The 20,169-nt window shown below is 44.1% G+C and overlaps 1 protein-coding gene across 1 annotated transcript; it reads right to left on the reverse strand.

The window, feature by feature from the left end:
- Nucleotides 1-14,851: 14,851 nt before the first annotated feature.
- On the reverse strand, nucleotides 14,852-19,303 carry LOC309558657 (uncharacterized protein; the record flags this gene model as incomplete). Its single annotated transcript, XM_082261722.1, has 3 exons — nucleotides 19,185-19,303; nucleotides 18,996-19,097; nucleotides 14,852-15,737 (listed from the first exon to the last, which is right to left on the reverse strand). Exons 1-3 carry the CDS (start codon nucleotides 19,247-19,249, stop codon nucleotides 14,852-14,854), a joined length of 1,053 nt encoding a protein of 350 aa, XP_082117848.1. The 5' UTR covers nucleotides 19,250-19,303.
- Nucleotides 19,304-20,169: the final 866 nt, after the last annotated feature.

Consider the following 20,169-nt stretch of genomic DNA (forward strand, 5'->3'; position numbering starts at 1 on the left):
ATTGCTAAACCTATCTGCATACTACCTATCATCACCTACCACTCTCCTGAATATTACTACTGAGTGCTCACCATTTCTAACGCCTGTCTCTCACCTCTATACTATCATATACATCCTATCACTCCAGGAACATCATATTGAGTGTATGTATATTTGCATAAAACAGGCTGTGCACGGTGATGAGTCCTGAGAGTTGGATATGTTTGTTCAACACATCTCTACATGACTACTGAGTGTAATAATTCTGCAGCTGTAAATCCATTCACTAACAAAAAACGCAAGAGCGTTACAGGGTGTTGCCTGTTCCGAACTCCTCCTACTCCTCATCCTGCCTTTGGGGGTACGAAAAATAGTAATTTGGGCCTAGTCTGGGTCTCTACGTGTGAGATCCATACACCTTTTGATATCATATTTTCTATTCCGCTATTCAATCTAAACCTTTGGGTATAAACAATTAAATTGCGGGATAGTCTGTGTCGGTACGTGTGAGATACACCTTTCCAATTTTTGGGGCGCATCTCATACTGCCGAGGATTTGAGGGTGGTACCTTTTCCGAACTCCTCCTACTCCTCATCCTGCCTTTGGGGGTACAAAGAATAGTAATTTGGGCCTAGTCTGGGTCTCTACGTGTGAGATACATACACCTTTTGATATCATATTTTCTATTCCGCTATTCAATCTAAACCTTTGGGTATAAACAATTAAATTGCGCGATAGTCTGTGTCGGTACGTGTGAGATACACCTTTCCAATTTTTGGGGCGCATCTCATACTGCTGAGGATTTGAGGGTGCTGCCTGTTCCAAACTCCTCCTACTCCTCATCCTGCCTTTGGGGGTACAAAAAATAGTAATTTGGGCCTAGTCTGAGTCTCTACGTGTGAGATACATACACCTTTTGATATCATATTTTCTATTCCGCTATTCAATCTAAACCTTTGGGTATAAACAATTAAATTGTGGGATAGTCAGTGTCGGTACGTGTGAGATACACCTTTCCAATTTTTGGGGCGCATCTCATACTGCCGAGGATTTGAGGGTGCTGCCTGTTCCGAACTCCTCCTACTCCTCATCCTGCCTTTGGGGGTACAAAAAATAGTAATTTGGGCCTAGTCTGGGTCTCTACGTGTGAGATACATACACCTTTTGATATCATATTTTCTATTCCGCTATTCAATCTACACCTTTAGGTATAAACAATTAAATTGCGGGATAGTCAGTGTCGGTATGTGTGAGATACACCTTTCCAATTTTTGGGGCGCATCTCATACTGCCGAGGATTTGAGGGTGCTGCCTGTTCCGAACTCCTCCTACTCCTCATCCTGCCTTTGGGGGTACAAAAAATAGTAATTTGGGCCCAGTCTTGGTCTCTACGTGTGAGATACATACACCTTTTGATATCATATTTTCTATTCCGCTATTCAATCTACACCTTTGGGTATAAACAATTAAATTGCGGGATAGTCTGTGTCGGTACGTGTGAGATACACCTTTCCAATTTTTGGGGCGCATCTCATACTGCCGAGGATTTGAGGGTGCTGCCTGTTCCGAACTCCTCCTACTCCTCATCCTGCCTTTGGGGATACAAAAAATAGTAATTTGTGCCTAGTCTGAGTCTCTACGTGTGAAATACATACACCTTTTGATATCATATTTTCTATTCCGCTATTCAATCTACACCTTTGGGTATAAACAATTAAATTGCGGGATAGTCTGTGTCGGTACGTGTGAGATACACCTTTCCAATTTTTGGGTCGCATCTCATACTGCCGAGGATTTGAGGGTGCTGCCTGTTCCGAACTCCTCCTACTCCTCATCCTTCCTTTGGGGGTATGAAAAATAGTGATTTGGGCCTAGTCTGGGTCTCTACGTGTGAGATACATACACCTTTTGATATCATATTTTCTATTCCGCTATTCAATCTAAACCTTTGGGTATAAACAATTAAATTGCGGGATAGTCTGTGTCGGTACGTGTGAGATACACCTTTCCAATTTTTGGGGCGCATCTCATACTGCCGAGGATTTGAGGGTGCTGCCTGTTCCGAACTCCTCCTACTCCTCATCCTGCCTTTGGGGATACAAAAAATAGTAATTTGTGCCTAGTCTGAGTCTCTACGTGTGAAATACATACACCTTTTGATATCATATTTTCTATTCCGCTATTCAATCTACACCTTTGGGTATAAACAATTAAATTGCGGGATAGTCTGTGTCGGTACGTGTGAGATACACCTTTCCAATTTTTGGGTCGCATCTCATACTGCCGAGGATTTGAGGGTGCTGCCTGTTCCGAACTCCTCCTACTCCTCATCCGGCCTTTGGGGGTACAAAAAATAGTAATTTGGGCCTAGTCTGGGTCTCTACGTGAGATACATACACCTTTTGATATCATATTTTCTATTCCGCTATTCAATCTAAACCTTTGGGTATAAACAATTAAATTGCGGGATAGTCAGTGTCGGTACGTGTGAGATACACCTTTCCAATTTTTGGGGCGCATCTCATACTGCCGAGGATTTGAGGGTGCTGCCTGTTCCGAACTGCTCCTACTCCTCATCCTGCCTTTGGGGGTACAAAAAATAGTAATTTGGGCCTAGTCTGGGTCTCTACGTGTAAGATACATACACCTTTTGATATCATATTTTCTATTCCGCTATTCAATCTACACCTTTGGGTATAAACAATTAAATTGCGGGATAGTCTGTGTCGGTACGTGTGAGATACACCTTTCCAATTTTTGGGGCGCATCTCATACTGCCGAGGATTTGAGGGTGCTCCAGTCTGCCTCCTGCCTGTTCCAAACTCCTCCTAAACCTCATCCTGCCTTTGGGGGTACAAAAAATAGTAATCGGGGCCTAGTCTGGGTTTGTACGTGTGAGATACACCACCGTTTTGTAAAATTTTTCCTATTCCGCTGTTTGAGTGTAAAAAATTAAATTACGGCATAGTCTGTATCGGTACATGTGAGATACATCTTTTTAAATTTGTTTGGCACATCTCCTTCCACCGCCGAGGAATGCAGGGCGCTTCAGTTTGCCTCCTGTTCCCAACTCCTCCTACTCCTCTTCCTCATCCTGCCTTTAGAGTACAAAAAATAGTAATCGGGGCCTAGTTTGTGTTTGTACGTGTGAGATACACCGTTTTGTAAAATTTGTCCTATTCCGCTATTCAATATACACCCTGTTTGAGTGTAAAAAATTAAATTGCGGGATAGTTTGTATCGGTACATGTGAGATACACCTTTTTAAATTTGTTTGGCGCATCTCCTTCCACCGCCAAGGATTGGCGCTTCAGTTTGCCTCCTGTTCCGAACTCCTCCTACTCCTCTTCCTCATCCTCCCTTTAGGGTACAAAATTTTTTAATCGGGGCCTAGTCTGTGTTTGTACGTGTGAGATACACCGTGTTTTATCCTTTTTCCTATTCCGCTATTCAATATACACCCTTTTGGGGTAAAAAAATAAAATTGCGGCATAGTTTGCATATTTGACTGTGAGATACACCCGTGCGATACTGTTGTTGTTTTGTTCCGCTATTCAATTAACGCCTTTCTAGGGCAAGATCATAAATTACAGAAATATGAGGAGACCGTCAAATAGGGGCCGTGGCCTGGGTCGTGGTGCTGCTGGTAGAGCTCCTGTGGCAAGGAGAGGATGTGGTCGATCTGTGCCAGCTACACGCACAAGTGAAACACCTTCCTCAAGTGTGAGTAGGCGACAGAACCTGCAGCAGTATTTGGTAGCGCATCATACGCCTCTAGAAGTGATGAGGCCAGAACAAGTAGAGGCGATAGTAGATTGGTTTGCTCCTGACAGTGCCTCCAGTTCCTTCACATTGTCTCCCACCCAGTCTACTGCAGAAAGTTCAGAGTTGGCACCTGCAGCCAATGTCCAACCGTCTTTCACCTCACCCCCTTGCAAATCAGACAAGCAGTCTGAGCCCCAAGTCATACAGCAGTCTCTTCTTCTTTTTGAGGACTCTGTCAGCAGGGTTTCCCAGGGCCATCCACCTAGCCCTGCCCCAGAAGTGGAATAGATTGAGTGCAGCGATGCCCAACCACTTATTTCTCAAGATGAGTACATGCAAGGACCATCGCAGCACGTCTCCGATGATGACGAAACGCAGGTGCCAACTGCTACGGCGTTCAGAATTATGGAGACTGACAAGGAGGGCAGGGGTGAAGACTGGGTGGAAGATGATGTGGAGGATGATGAGGTCCTCAACCCCACATGGAATGAAGGTCATGCGGGTGACCTGAGTAGTTTGGAGGAAAAGGCGGTGGTCGCACAGAGCCACCAGCACAGCAGAAGAGGGAGCAGGGTGCAGAAGCGGAGCGGCTGTGCCCTAGACACTACGCCTGCTACTGCCCAACACAGCAAGGGAACAAGCGCAGCAAAGCCAGCTCAAAGGAGTTCTCTAGCGTGGAAGTTCTTCAGAAAATGTGCTGATGACAGGACACGAGTGGTTTGCACCCTGTGCAATCAGAGCCTGAAGCGAGGCATAAACCTTCTCAACCTGTGCACAACCTGCATGATCAGGCATCTAAGTGCAAAGCACGAGCTGCAGTGGAGTAGACACCTTCAAAACCAAGAAACGTCTCTGGCTCTTCCTGCTTCCTCTTCTGCTGCAGTCTCGGCCTATCCATCCACATCTGTAGTGATATCGGCACCTGCCAACCCGCAAACAGACGATCTGTCAGCAACACCACCGCCTGGGTCACCAACCATCTCCACAATGTCCTGTGGAAGCGTTCAGCTTTCCATCTCCCAAACACTTGAGAGGAAGAGGAAGTACCCCCCTACCCACCCGCGATCCCTGGTCTTGGCCTTTGAAATGCTGTCATTCCATCTGGTGGAGACGCACAGTTTTAAAAACCTTATGTCGGTGGCTGTCCCACAGTACGTCGTGCCCAGCCGCCACTACTTTATCAGGCAAGCCATCCCTTCCCTGCACAACCAAGTGGGGGAAAAAAATCAGGTGTGCACTGCGCAACGCCATCTGTGCCAAGGTCCACCTAACTACCGATACGTGGACCAGTAAGCACGGTCAGGGGCGTTATATTTCCCTAACGGCACACTGGGTAAATGCAGTGGCGGATGGGCCTGAGGCGGATAGCAATTTGGCGCATGTCCTTCCACCACCGAGGATTGCCGGGCGCTTCAGTTTGCCTCCTGTTCCTAACTCCTCCTACTCCGCTTCCTCATCCTCTACCGCCTCCTCATCCGGTCAGCGTAACACCTTCACCACCAACTTCAGCACGTCCAGGGGTAAACGACAGCAAACAGTTTTAAAACTTGCCTGTTTGGGGGAAAAACCACACACCGCGCAGGAGTTGTGGAGGAGCATGGAACAGCAGACAAATGAGTGGTTGCTGCCAGCGAGCCTCAAGCCCGGCCTGGTGGTGTGCGATAACGGGCGAAATCTTATAGCAGCTCTGGGCCTAGCCGGTTTGACGCACATCCCTTGCCTGGCGCATGTGCTGAATTTGGTGGTGCAGAGGTTCCTTAAAAATTATCCCGATATGTCAGAGCTGCTGCAGAAAGTGCGGGCCGTCTGTGCGCACTTTCGGCGTTCTCACCCTGCTGCTGCTTGCCTGTCAGCGCTGCAGCGTAACTTCGGCCTTCCCGCTCACCGCCTCATATGTGACGTGCCCACAAGGTGGAAAGACTGTGCGAGCAGCAGCAGGCCATAGTGGAGTTTCAGCTGCAGCACGCACGCGTGAGTCGCTCTGCGGAACAGCACCACTTCACCACCAATAACTGGGCCTCCATGCGAGACCTGTGTGCCTTGTTGCACTGTTTTGAGTACTCCACCAACATGGCCAGTGCAGATGACGCCATTGTCAGCTTAACTATTCCACTTCTATGCCTCCTTCAAAAAACAATTCGGGCGATGATGGAAGAGGATGTGGCACAGGATGAGGAGGAGGAGGAGGATAAAGAGGTAACATTTCCAAGGCTTTCAGGGCAGTCATTCGCAAGGGGCTCAGAGGGTGGGTTCCTGCACCCACAAACGCCAGGGACACAATTGTCCAGCAGAGGAACAGTTCTGGAGGATGAGGAGAATGAGGAGGAGGAGATGGAGGAGGAGATGGAACCATGTTCACAGCAGGGTGGAACCCAGGCCAGCTCATGGCCATCACTGGTGCATTGCTGGGGGGATACAGAGGACACAGACGATACACCTCCCACAGAGGACAGCCTTTCGTTGCCTCTGGGCAGCCTGGCACACATGAGCGATTACATGCTGCAGTGTCTCCACAACGACCGCCGAATTGCCTACATTCTAACTTGTGCTGATTACTGTGTGGCCACGCTGCTGGATCCCCGTTACAAGGACAACGTACCGTCCTTAATTCACTCACTGGAGCGCGATCGCAAGATGCGCGAGTACAAGCGCACGCTGGTAGACGCGATGCTGCTGGCATTCCCACCTGACAGCGGGGCCACAGTGGAAGCACAAGGCAGAGGAGGAGGAGGAGGAGGAAGAGGTCGCCAACGCAACCAGGGCACCGCCAGCACCTCAGAAGGCAGGGTTAGCATGTCCGAAATGTGGAAAAGCTTTGTCAGCACGCCACAACAAACAGCAGCACTAGCAGCTCATATGGAACGTCTTAGCAGGAGGCAGCATTTCACCAACATGGTGAAGCAGTATGTGTGCACACGCCTACATGTAGTGAATGACGGGTCTGCCCCCTTCAACTTCTGGGTCTCCAAATTGGGCACATGGCCTGAGCTTGCCCTTTACGCCTTGGAGGTGCTGGCGTGCCCTGCAGCCAGTGTATTATCTGAACGGGTATTTATCACAGACAAGCGCAGCCGCCTGTCCAGAGACAATGTGGACAAGCTCACGTTCATTAAAATGAACCAGGCATGTATCCCAAGGGACTTTTCCGTACCTTGTGCAGAATAGAGATGGATACCGACCGTACCCAGACATTGTTCTATTTTTGCTCTTTCTCACTCTTTTGGGGTGTACCCTCATTTAAAATTTCTGAAAAAAAGCAGTGTTGGCTACCTCGCCCTCCTCCACTGCCGCTTCCACCTACACCGCATCACCGCCACAGCCACCACCACCTCAACCTCCCTCCTACTCCATATGGGCCTCGTCCTTCAGAGATGAAGAACATTGTTTTATTTTTCTGTTTTTTTTTGTTGTTTTAAGTTATTTCCCTATCCACATTTGTTTGCAGAGCACTTGCCATGCTCTTAACTATGTTTTGCTGCCATTTGCAGCACTCTAGCCCTTTCCTTTGGTTTTTTAGAGCCATTTTAGTGCCTGAAAGTTCGGGTCCCTATTGACTTCAATGGGGTTCGGTGTCCGGGTAAAGTTCGGAAAAAGTCCGGGACACGGACCTGGACTTTTTTTTCAAGTTCGGCCGAACCCGCCGAACACGGACATCCAGGCGTCTGCTCAACTCTAATCTTGACTAAAACATTTTTTTTAGACCTTTTTTAATCAAATGCAGTTATTTTGACTAAAAAAGGCTTTTTTGACACTTGGAGTCAAACAGAATTCATTTTGACCAAAAAAATGTTTTCAGACCAATGGAGACCAAATGCATTTATCTTGTCTAAAACAAGCGTTTTAAGACTCCAAAAGACAAAAATACAGTCATTTTGACTACATTTTTTTCAGACCTTTGGTGATCAAATGCAGTTATTTTGACTAAAAAAGGCTTTTTAGACAATTGGAGACCAAAATAGTCACTTTGACCAAAAAAAATTTTCAGGCTATTGGTTACCACATGCAGTTATCTTGTCTAAAACAAGCGTTTTAAGACTCTAAAAGACAAAAATACAGTCATTTTGACTAAAACATTTTTCAGATCTTTGGTGACCAAATACAGTTATTTTGACTAAAAAGGCTTGTTAGACACTTGAAGACCAAAATAGAGTCATTTTGACAAAAAAAATGTGCAGGCTATTGGAGACCAAATGCAGTTATCTTGTCTAAAACAAGTGTTTTAAGACTCTATAAGACAAAAATACAGTCATTTTGACTAAATTTTTTTTCAGATCTTTGCTGACCAAATACAGTTATTTTGACTAAAAAAGGCTTGTTAGACACTTGAAGACCACAATAGAGTCATTTTGACCCCAAAAAATGTTTCAGGCCTTTGGTTACCAAATGCAACTGCATCTTGTCTAAAACTGGCTTTTTAAGAATCTAAAAGACGAAAATTAAGTTATTTTGACTAAAAAAAATTTCAGACCTTTGGTGACTAAATGCAGTTAGTTTGACTAAAAAAAGGATTTTTAGACACTTGGAGACCAAAATAGTGTAATTTTGACCACATTTTTTCAGTTCATTGGTTTACCATATACAGTTATCTTGTATATAAAACCGGCGTTTTAAGACTCTAAAAGACGAAAATACAGTCATTTTGACTAAAAACAATTTTCAGAACTTTGGTGACCAAATGCAGTTAGTTTGACTAAAAAAAGGCCTTTTAGACACATGGAGACCAAAATAGTCATTTTGACCAAAAACTATTTTTCATGCCATTGGTTATGAAATGCAATTATCTTGTCTAAAACCGGCTTTTTAAGACTCTAAAAGACGAAAATAGAGTCATTTTGACCCAAAAAAATGTTTCAGGCCATTGTTTACGAAATGCATTTATCTTGCCTAAAACAAGCGTTTTAAGACTCTAAAAGACAAAAATACAGCCATCTTAACTAAAACATTTTTTCAGACCTTTTTTAATCAAATGCAGTTATTTTGACTAAAAAAGGCTTTTTTGACACTTGGAGACCAAAACAGAAGTCATTTTGACCAAAAAAAAATTTCAGGCCAATGGACACCAAATGCATTTATTTTGTCTAAAACAAGCGTTTTAAGACTCTAAAAGACAAAAATATAGTCATTTTGACAAAAAAATTTTCAGACTTTTGGTGATCAAATGCAGTTATTTTGACTAAAAACGGCCTTTTAGACAATTGGAGACCAAAATAGAGTTACTTTGACCAAAAACATTTTTTCAAGCCATTTGTTACGAAATGCAATTATCTTGTCTAAAACCGGCTTTTTAAGACTCTAAAAGACGAAAATACAGTCATTTTGACTAAAAACAATTTTCGGAACTTTGGTGACCAAATGCAGTTTGACTAAAACAAGGCCTTTTAGACAACATGGAGACCAAAATAGTTATTTTGACCAAAAACTTTTTTTCAGGCCATTGGTTATGAAATGCAATTATCTTGTCTAAAACAAGCATTTAAGATTCTAAAAGACGAAAATGCAGTCATTTTGACTAAATTTTTTTCAGACCTTTGGTGACCAAATGCAGTTATTTTCACCAGAAAAGGCTTTTTAGACAATTGGAGACCAAAAAAGAGTCACTTTGACCAAAAACATTTTTTTAGGCCATTGGTTACCAAATGTAGTTTATCTTGTCTAAAAGCGGTGTTTTAAGACTCTAAAAGTCAAAAATACAGTCATTTTGACTACAAAAATGTTTTCAGAGCTTTGGTGACCAAATGCAGTTATTTGGACTAAATAAGACTTTTTAGACACTTGGAGACCAAAATAGAGTCATTTTGACCCAAACAAATACCAAATCTAAATGCAGAGTTTTGAGACTCTAAAAGACAAAAATACAGTCATTTTGGCTAAAATAGTTTTTCAGACCTTTGGTGACCAAACGTAGTTATTTTGACTAAAAAGGGCTTTTTAGACACCTGGAGACCTAAATAGAGTAATTTTGACCAAAAACATTTTTTCAGGCCATTGGTTACCAAATGTAGTTTATCTTTTCTAAAAGCGGTGTTTTAAGACTCTAAAAGACAAAAATACAGTAATTTTGGCTAAAAAAGGTTTTCAGACCTTTGATGACCAAATGCAGTTATTTTGACTAAAAAAGGCTTTTTAGACACTTGGAGACCAAAATAGAGTCATTTTGACCCAAACAAATACCAAATCTAAATGCGGAGTTTTGAGACTCTAAAAGACAAAAATACAGTCATTTTGGCTAAAATCGTTTTTCAGACCTTTGGTGACCAAACGTAGTTATTTTGTCTAAAAAGTGCTTTTTAGACACTTGGAGACCTAAATAGAGTCATTTTGACCAAAAACATTTTTTCAGGCCATTGGTTACCAAATGTAGTTTATCTTGTGTAAAAACGGTGTTTTAAGACTCTAAAAGACAAAAATACAGTAATTTTGGCTAAAAAAGGTTTTCAGACTTTTGGTGACCAAATGCAGTTATTTTGACGAAAAAAGGCTTTTTAGACACTTGGAGACCAAAATAGAGTCATTTTGACCAAAACAAATGGTTCAGGCTTTTTAAGACTCTAGGAGACCACAATACAGTCATTTTGACTAATTTTTTTTACAGACCTTTGGTGACCAAATGCAGTTATTTTGACTAAAAAAGGCTTTTTAGACACCTGGAGACCAAAATAGAGTCATTTTGACCAAAACAAATGTTTCAGGCTTTTTAAGACTCTAGAAGACTACAATACAGTCATTTTGACTAAATTTTTTACAGACCTTTGGTGACCAAGTGCAGTTATTTTGACTAAAAAAGGCTTTTTAGACACTTGGAAACCAAAATAGAGTCATTTTGACCAAAAACATTTTTTCAGGCCATTGGTTACCAAATGTAGTTTATCTTGTCTAAAAGCGGTGGTTTAAGACTCTAAAAGTCAAAAATACAGTCATTTTGGCTAAAAAAGGTTTTCAGACTTTTGGTGACCAAATGCATTTATTTTGACTAAAATAGGCTTTTTAGACACTTGGAGACCAAAATAGAGTCATTTTGACCCAAACTAATGTTTTCAGATCACTGGTAACGAAATGCAATTATCTTATCTAAAAGCGGTGTTTTAAGACTCTAAAAGACAAAAATACAGTAATTTTGGCTAAAAAAGGTTTTCAGACCTTTGGTGACCAAATGCAGTTATTTTGACTATAAAAGGCTTTTTAGACAATCGGAGACCAAAATAGAGTCATTTTGACCCAAACAAATGTTTCAGGCGATTGGTTACCAAATGCAATTATCTTGTCCAAAACCGGCTTTTTAAGACTCTAATAGATAAAAATACAGTCATTTTGACTACAAAAAGGTTTTCAGAGCTTTGGTGACCAAATGCAGTTATTTTGACTAAATAAGGCTTTTTAGACACTTGGAGACCAAAATAGAGTCATTTTGACCCAAACAAATACCAAATCTAAATGCGGAGTTTTGAGACTCTAAAAGACAAAAATACAGTCATTTTGGATAAAATAGTTTTTCAGACCTTTGGTGACCAAACGTAGTTATTTTGACTAAAAAGGGCTTTTTAGACACTTGGAGACCTAAATAGAGTCATTTTGACCAAAAACATTTTTTAGGCCATTGGTTACCAAATGTAGTTTATCTTGTCTAAAAGCGGTGGTTTAAGACTCTAAGGCTCCGTTCACATGTGGGCGTTTTTGGGCGTTTTTGGAGCGTTTTTCTGCTCACTAATCAGCTCTCAAAACGCCCAACAAGACAAATCCCATTCATTGCAATGACCCCTGTTCACATCTGAGCGTTTTGACGCCCTAAGGAAAACGCCAAACGCTCAAAAAAGTACTTGAGCTTCTTTTTGGGCAGATCACAGGCGTTTTGTCCCATAGACATCAATGTAAAGTGTTATTTGGCGTTTCACAGGCGTTTTACAAGTGTTTTACAAACGTTTTGTTGCTCCTGATCAGCTCAAACAGCACAAATCTCCACCCAGCTCTCCACCCAGCTCTCCACCCAGCTCTCCACCCCCTTGGCACGCCTCTGTGAGCACATTGTCCAGGAAACATGGAAGAAACTAATTTCTTATTAGAAGCTGAATCTTTCATTGCTATTATCCGGACTTTTCCTTGTCTTTATGATACCAAAAATATCCATTATAAGAACAGGAATAAGAGGCAGAGGGCATGGGAGGAAATAGCTACTAAAGTTATTTCAGGGTGGTCGACATTGAGCAAGAAGCAGCAGCATGAGAAAGGTAAAGTGTTGTGTTCTGCATGTCTTGCCTTGTGTCTGATTTCATGTCTGCATCTTTACAACAGCATGTATGTGGGGGGAGATATGTGTTGCATTGCATATCAGTGTCCACCAGTGCCACATATCAGTGCCACATATCAGTGCCACAAATAAGTGTCCACCAGTGCCACAAATCAGTGCCGCAAATCAGTGTCCACTAGTGCCACATATCACTGCCACAAATAAGTGTCCACCAGTGCCACAAATCAGTGCCACAAATCAGTGTCCAACAATGCCACAAATCAGTGCCGCAAATCAGTGTCCACCAGTGCCACGGATCAGTGCCGCAAATCAGTGTCCACCAGTGCCACATATCAGTGCCACAAGTCAGTGTCCAAGAATGCCACAAATCAGTGCCGCAAATCAGTGTCCACCAGTGCCACAAATCAGTGCCGCAAATCAGTGTCCACCAGTGCCACAAATCAGTGCCGCAAATCAGTGTCCACCAGTGCCACAAATCAGTGCCACAAGTCAGTGTCCACCAATGCCACATATAAGTGCCACAAATCAGTGTCCAACAATGCCACATATCAGTGCCACGTATCAGTGCCACAAATCAGTGTCCACCAGTGCCACGGATCAGTGCCGCAAATCAGTGTCCACCAGTGCCACATATCAGTGCCACAAATCAGTGTCCAAGAATGCCACAAATCAGTGCCGCAAATTAGTGTCCACCAGTGCCCCAAATCAGTGCCGCAAATCAGTGTCCACCAGTGCCACAAATCAGTGCCACAAGTCAGTGTCCACCAATGCCACATATAAGTGCCACAAATCAGTGTCCAACAATGCCACATATCAGTGCCACGTATCAGTGCCACAAATCAGTGTCCACCAGTGCCACGGATCAGTGCCGCAAATCAGTGCCGCAAATCAGTGTCCACCAGTGCCACATATCAGTGCCACAAATCAGTGTCCAAGAATGCCACAAATCAGTGCCGCAAATTAGTGTCCACCAGTGCCACAAATCAGTGCCGCAAATCAGTGTCCACCAGTGCCACAAATCAGTGCCACAAGTCAGTGTCCACCAATGCCACATATAAGTGCCACAAATCAGTGTCCAACAATGCCACATATCAGTGCCACGTATCAGTGCCACAAATCAGTGTCCACCAGTGCCACGGATCAGTGCCGCAAATCAGTGCCGCAAATCAGTGTCCACCAGTGCCACATATCAGTGCCACAAATCAGTGTCCAAGAATGCCACAAATCAGTGCCGCAAATCAGTGTCCACCAGTGCCACAAATCAGTGCCACGTATTAGTGCCACGAATAAGTGTCCACCAGTGCCACGTATCAGTGCCACGTATTAGTGCCACGAATAAGTTTCCACCAGTGCCACGTATCAGTGCCACGTATCAGTGCCACGAATAAGTGTCCACCAGTGCCACGTATTAGTGCCACGAATAAGTTGCCACGTATCAGTGCCACGTATCAGTGCCACGTATTAGTGCCACGAATAAGTTTCCACCAGTGCCACGTATCAGTGCCACGTATCAGTGCCACGAATAAGTGTCCACCAGTGCCACGTATCAGTGCCACGTATCAGTGCCACGAATAAGTGTCCACCAGTGCCACGTATTAATGCCACGAATAAGTGTCCACCAGTGCCACGTATCAGTGCCACGTATCAGTGCCACGTATTAGTGCCACGAATAAGTTTCCACCAGTGCCACGTATCAGTGCCACGTATCAGTGCCACGAATAAGTGTCCACCAGTGCCACGTATTAATGCCACGAATAAGTGTCCACCAGTGCCACGTATCATTGCCACGTATTAGTGCCACGAATAAGTGTCCACCAGTGCCACGTATCAGTGCCACGTATTAGTGCCACGAATAAGTTTACACCAGTGCCACGTATCAGTGCCACGTATCAGTGCCACGAATAAGTGTCCACCAGTGCCACGTATCAGTGCCACGTATTAGTGCCACGAATAAGTGTCCACCAGTGCCACGTATTAATGCCACGAATAAGTGTCCACCAGTGCCACGTATCATTGCCACGTATTAGTGCCACGAATAAGTTTCCACCAGTGCCACGTATCAGTGCCACGTATCAGTGCCACGAATAAGTGTCCACCAGTGCCACGTATTAATGCCACGAATAAGTGTCCACCAGTGCCACGTATCATTGCCACGTATTAGTGCCACGAATAAGTGTCCACCAGTGCCACGTATCAGTGCCACGTATTAGTGCCACGAATAAGTTTCCACCAGTGCCACGTATCAGTGCCACGTATCAGTGCCACGAATAAGTGTCCATCAGTGCCACGTATCAGTGCCACGTATTAGTGCCACGAATAAGTTTCCACCAGTGCCACGTATCAGTGCCACGTATCAGTGCCACGAATAAGTGTCCACCAGTGCCACGTATTAATGCCACGAATAAGTGTCCACCAGTGCCACGTATCAGTGCCACAAATCATTGTCCACCAGTGCCACATATCAGTGCCACACATGAGTGCCACAAATAAGTGTCCACCAGTGCCACGTATCAGTGCCACAAATCATTGCCACGTATCAGTGTCCACCAGTGCCACGTATCAGTGCCACCTGACTTGGGGCGACTTGAGAAGTCGCCCGAAAAGTCAGAGTAGTGTGAATGGAGTAGAGGGTTGTTTTTTTTTAATAATGCTCTCGCTCTGGCTATACTTTTTTTTCTTACCTTGTAGTTTAATTGCACAAACAAAATCCCTGGTCACATGACACCACAAATAAGCACTTTGTATCATACCATGAATGCACACCAATACAGAATGTTAGATTGCAATAATACCTTTATTTGAAATGATACCTTTAAATTTATTTAATGCACATCAATACAGAGATTGTCACTTATCAATTGTCATTAGCAATTTTCAATGGCTTCCATTTGCCATGGAACCTGTCCTGTGTTCATGAAGAAGTTGTTGAAGGTATCTCGAACATATGCACCAGTTGTGTTCCCACGACTCCCGCTCCATTGTGCCCTCTGCATTGTGTGCATTAAAGCATCTTCGAAGCACACACCATCCCGCTTCCTTACAAAATTATGTAAGATGCACGCTGCCTTGGCTGCGCATATTGCGTTTTCCATGTTGAGATTTATGACGCTGTGTAAAAATCGCCATTTGTTTGATAGCAGGCCAAAAGCACACTCAACCACTCTCCTTGCTCTGGTTAGCCTATAGTTGAACACCCTCTTCTCCACATTGAGGTTTCGGCTTGAGTATGGCCTTAGAAGGTGTTCATGAAGCGCAGACGCTTCATCCCCAACAAACACATAGGGGACAGGTGGACCATTGGTTCCCGGTAGTGGATTGTTATCAGGTAGGTCTAGGTTATTGTTACGTAGCATCTGGCCAAAAGTAGAATGCGCAAAGATGCTGGAGTCCGAACTACTCCCGTAAGAGCCAATATCAATGTAGCGGAAGCAATAATTGGCATCCACGACCGCCAATAGAACAAAAGAGAAATATTTTTTATAATTAAAATATTTTGTACCACTGTTAACTGGTTTAATTACTCGTATATGCTTGCCATCTATAGCTCCTACACAGTTTGGGAAATTGCATCTTTCCCAAAAGACTTTAGAAATAGAGAGCCACTCGTCCTCCTTAGGTTGGGCCATCTCCACATCATGTAAGACATCCCAGATTTTGGCACAAGTGTCCCGTATAATGTAGCTAGCTGTAGATTTCCCAATCATAAATGCAAAGTGTAAACTTGCCAGGGATTGACCAGTTGCTAAGTACCTGTGGAAAAGAAAAAAAAAAACATAATTATTTTCTTTTTTTAACAGTTTTTCAACTTAAACGTAAATGGAAAAGCTTGAAGGACGCTTATGCCCGTTATAAGCGCCAGTTAAGGGAGTTCCGGAGTGGGCAGGCAGCTGAGGAACCGCCGCAATATATTCATGCAAAAGACCTTGACTTTCTGTGGCCTTCACTACAAATGAACAAGTAGGTCATGTTACTTTGAAAGTTACATATAAAGTATGCATGCAGACATTCTAGAGCATGTTTTTTTTTTCCACAGTACCCAGAGTTCCTGGAGCAACACAGCTCCTGAAGAAGAGGACGACAACGAAGTGGAGGAGAGTCAAGAAATACAAATTCAAGAACAACGAGAAATGCAATTTATGGACATGGCAGTACCGGACATGTCATTAACTGAATTAGCATCTCCCTCCCTTGAACTGCCAGTTCCAGATAATACAGAACCCCAAGTAGAAGAAAGACCTTTGACAGAGGTATCAAGAACAAGTCAAATTCCTAACAGACCATCGGCCAGCCCTGAAATGCTTCCCCCCCTGCTGCGACACTACGGCGAGCAACCACAAGGCCACCAAAACGAAGGAATGATAGATATAACCAAATAGTGGGCATGATGTCGCAATTTGTACAAAGAAGGGAGGAAAACCCTACAATTATGTTTCTAAGAAGTCTGGAGCCATTTGTTGACAAGGTGCCTGAATCGAGGCAGATAGCAATGCGGAAGGCAATGCTTGACTGTATTTCCTCCTTCATCCCCTCAGATGACCCACCCTGCCCATCTTCAGCACCTTCCCAAATTACCTCTGCACCTTCCCAAATTACCTCAGCACCTTCCCAAATTACCTGTCCTCCACGTACTTACCACCATGCACCATCCTCATTCGCACCACCACCACCGCCAACACGACCACCTCCCTACTCCGGTTTTCCCCATTACCCAAACCCCTCTTCTGCTCCATCCCCATACTTTACACAGGGAGCAATGTTTGACAATTTATGCCCAAGCTCCCCTACATTTCATAATTTGTAATTTTTTTGGTATACAGTTTTCGGTTGCAACATTCATGTTTGCTCAGGACACTCTCCTGTGTTCAAGAGTTGTTATTATTTAGCATAGAGTTCTATGCAATTCAGCATATTAAAAAAATTAAAAAAAAATGTACCACAAGTACAAATGTTGTGTTGGTGTCTCTATTTTATTCATACGGGGTATAGCATGGCTTATTCATAGGGGTAGAGCATGGATGCTCAACTTGTGGCCCTCCATCTGTTGTGGGACTAAAAATCACATAATATCTGCGCCTTTGGGAGTCTCATGCTTGTAACTGTCAGCAGCTTGCAATGGTTAATGGGACTTTTAGTTCTGCAAAAGCTGCAGGGCCACAGGATCAGCAATACCTGGGGTAGAGGACAAGGGGGAGGAGGTTGGAGGTCTTTGGAGTGTGGGAGTAAACCCACGCAGGCACAGGGAGAACATACAAACTCCAGGCAGGTAGTGTCGTGGTTGGGATTCCAACCAGTGACACTCTTGCGGGTGCACATGGTGGGTGGAAAGGGAGGTGTTTGTACGTGGCACTGGTGGACACTTATTCGTGGCACTGATTCGTGGCACTGATACGTGGCACTGGTGGACACTTATTCGTGGCACTGATACGTGGCACTGTTGGACACTTATTCGTGGCACTGATACGTGGCACTGTTGGACACTTATTCGTGGCACTGATACGTGGCACTGGTGGACACTTATTCGTGGCACTGATACGTGGCACTGGTGGACACTTATTCGTGGCACTGATTCGTGGCACTGATACGTGGCACTGGTGGACACTTATTCGTGGCACTAATACGTGGCAATGATACGTGGCACTGATACGTGGCACTGGTGGACACTTATTCGTGGCACTAATACGTGGCACTGATACGTGGCACTGGTGGACACTTATTCGTGGCACTAATACGTGGCAATGATACGTGGCACTTATACGTGGCACTGGTGGACACTTATTCGTGGCACTTATACGTGGCACTGGTGGACACTTATTCGTGGCACTGATACGTGGCACTGGTGGACACTTATTCGTGGCACTGATACGTGGCACTGGTGGACACTTATTCGTGGCACTGATTCGTGGCACTGATACGTGGCACTGGTGGACACTTATTCGTGGCACTAATACGTGGCAATGATACGTGGCACTGATACGTGGCACTGGTGGACACTTATTCGTGGCACTAATACGTGGCACTGATACGTGGCACTGGTGGACACTTATTCGTGGCACTAATACGTGGCAATGATACGTGGCACTTATATGTGGCACTGGTGGACACTTATTCGTGGCACTTATACGTGGCACTGGTGGACACTTATTCGTGGCACTGATATGTGGCACTGGTGGACACTTATTCGTGGCACTGATTCGTGGCACTGATACGTGGCACTGGTGGACACTTACTCGTGGCACTAACACGTGGCAATGATACGTGGCACTGATACGTGGCACTGGTGGACACTTATTCGTGGCACTAATACGTGGCAATGATACATGGCACTTATACGTGGCACTGGTGGACACTTATTCGTGGCACTTATACATGGCACTGGTGGACACTTATTCGTGGCACTGATACGTGGCACTGGTGGACACTTATTCGTGGCACTGATACGTGGCACTGGTGGACACTTATTCGTGGCACTAATACATGGCAATGATACGTGGCACTTATACGTGGCACTGGTGGACACTTATTCGTGGCACTGATACGTGGCACTGGTGGACACTTATTCGTGGCACTGATTCGTGGCACTGATACGTGGCACTGGTGGACACTTATTCGTGGCACTAATACGTGGCACTGATACGTGGCACTGGTGGACACTTATTCGTGGCACTAATACGTGGCACTGATACGTGGCACTGGTGGACACTTATTCGTGGCACTAATACGTGGCAATGATACGTGGCACTTATACGTGGCACTGGTGGACACTTATTCGTGGCACTGATACGTGGCACTGGTGGACACTTATTCGTGGCACTGATTCGTGGCACTGATACGTGGCACTGGTGGACACTTATTCGTGGCACTAATACGTGGCAATGATACGTGGCACTTATACGTGGCACTGGTGGACACTTATTCGTGGCACTGATACGTGGCACTGATTGTAAGTGGAGTAGGGTGAGGGAGATGGGGTTTGAGAGATGGGGGATGGGGACGTGGGTTGTTGCTTACCGCAGTGTAATGATCAGCCTTTCCACAGGTGGAATACAGTCACGAAAATCAGTGTCTTGTCGCTGAAGATGTGCAGAGAGTAACTCCAGCAACTCATCAAAACTGTACAATATAATATTGATTGTTAGTGGGCAAATAATATATCATTCAAAGTACAAGCTTATTGAGGATATTAGGAGATGTACCCACCTTTTTACTGACATCCGTGTGTATTGAAAAAATTTGTCCTCGTGCACACGAAGGTCATCATACATTGCCCAGAACTGGCCACGCTGTCGCCGATTAGCAATCACAGGATGGACCCAGTATTGTCGACTACTCTCTTCCTTCTCTTCCTCCAGCATCAGAAGTGCAAGTGATGCACAAAACAGAAATCCTCTTTCATTGTCGTCCATTTTAAGCAGCAGAGAACTCACACAGACAAAAAAGAAAAAAACAAAATGAAGAAGAGGAGGTCCCTGGGAGGTCCAATGCAGGGGAGGAGGTCCCTGGGAGGTTCCTTTGCAAATTTTGTAAACAAAACACAATGCTTTTCATTGGCCAAGTCACTACACAAAAACGCCTATAAAAAACGCCTATAAAAACGCCTGTAAAACGCTTGTAAACGCTTGCAAAAACGCCTGAAAAAACTCCTGAAAAACGCCAAAACAAGGCTGGAAAAACGATAAACAAACGCCTGAAAAACGCCAACGCCCACATGTGAACCCAGCCTTAAAGTCAAAAATACAGTCATTTTGGCTAAAAAAGGTTTTCAGACTTTTGGTGACCAAATGCATTTATTTTGACTAAAATAGGCTTTTTAGACACTTGGAGACCAAAATAGAGTCATTTTGACCCAAACTAATGTTTTCAGATCACTGGTAACGAAATGCAATTATCTTATCTAAAAGCGGTGTTTTAAGACTCTAAAAGACAAAAATACAGTAATTTTGGCTAAAAAAGGTTTTCAGACCTTTGGTGACCAAATGCAGTTATTTTGACTATAAAAGGCTTTTTAGACAATTGGAGACCAAAATAGAGTCATTTTGACCCAAACAAATGTTTCAGGCGATTGGTTACCAAATGCAATTATCTTGTCCAAAACCGGCTTTTTAAGACTCTAATAGACAAAAATACAGTCATTTTGACTACAAAAAGGTTTTCAGAGCTTTGGTGACCAAATGCAGTTATTTTG

Source organism: Pelophylax lessonae (assembly GCF_965119305.1).
Source record: "Pelophylax lessonae genome assembly, chromosome: 6".
NCBI classification, from domain to species: domain Eukaryota; kingdom Metazoa; phylum Chordata; class Amphibia; order Anura; family Ranidae; genus Pelophylax; species Pelophylax lessonae.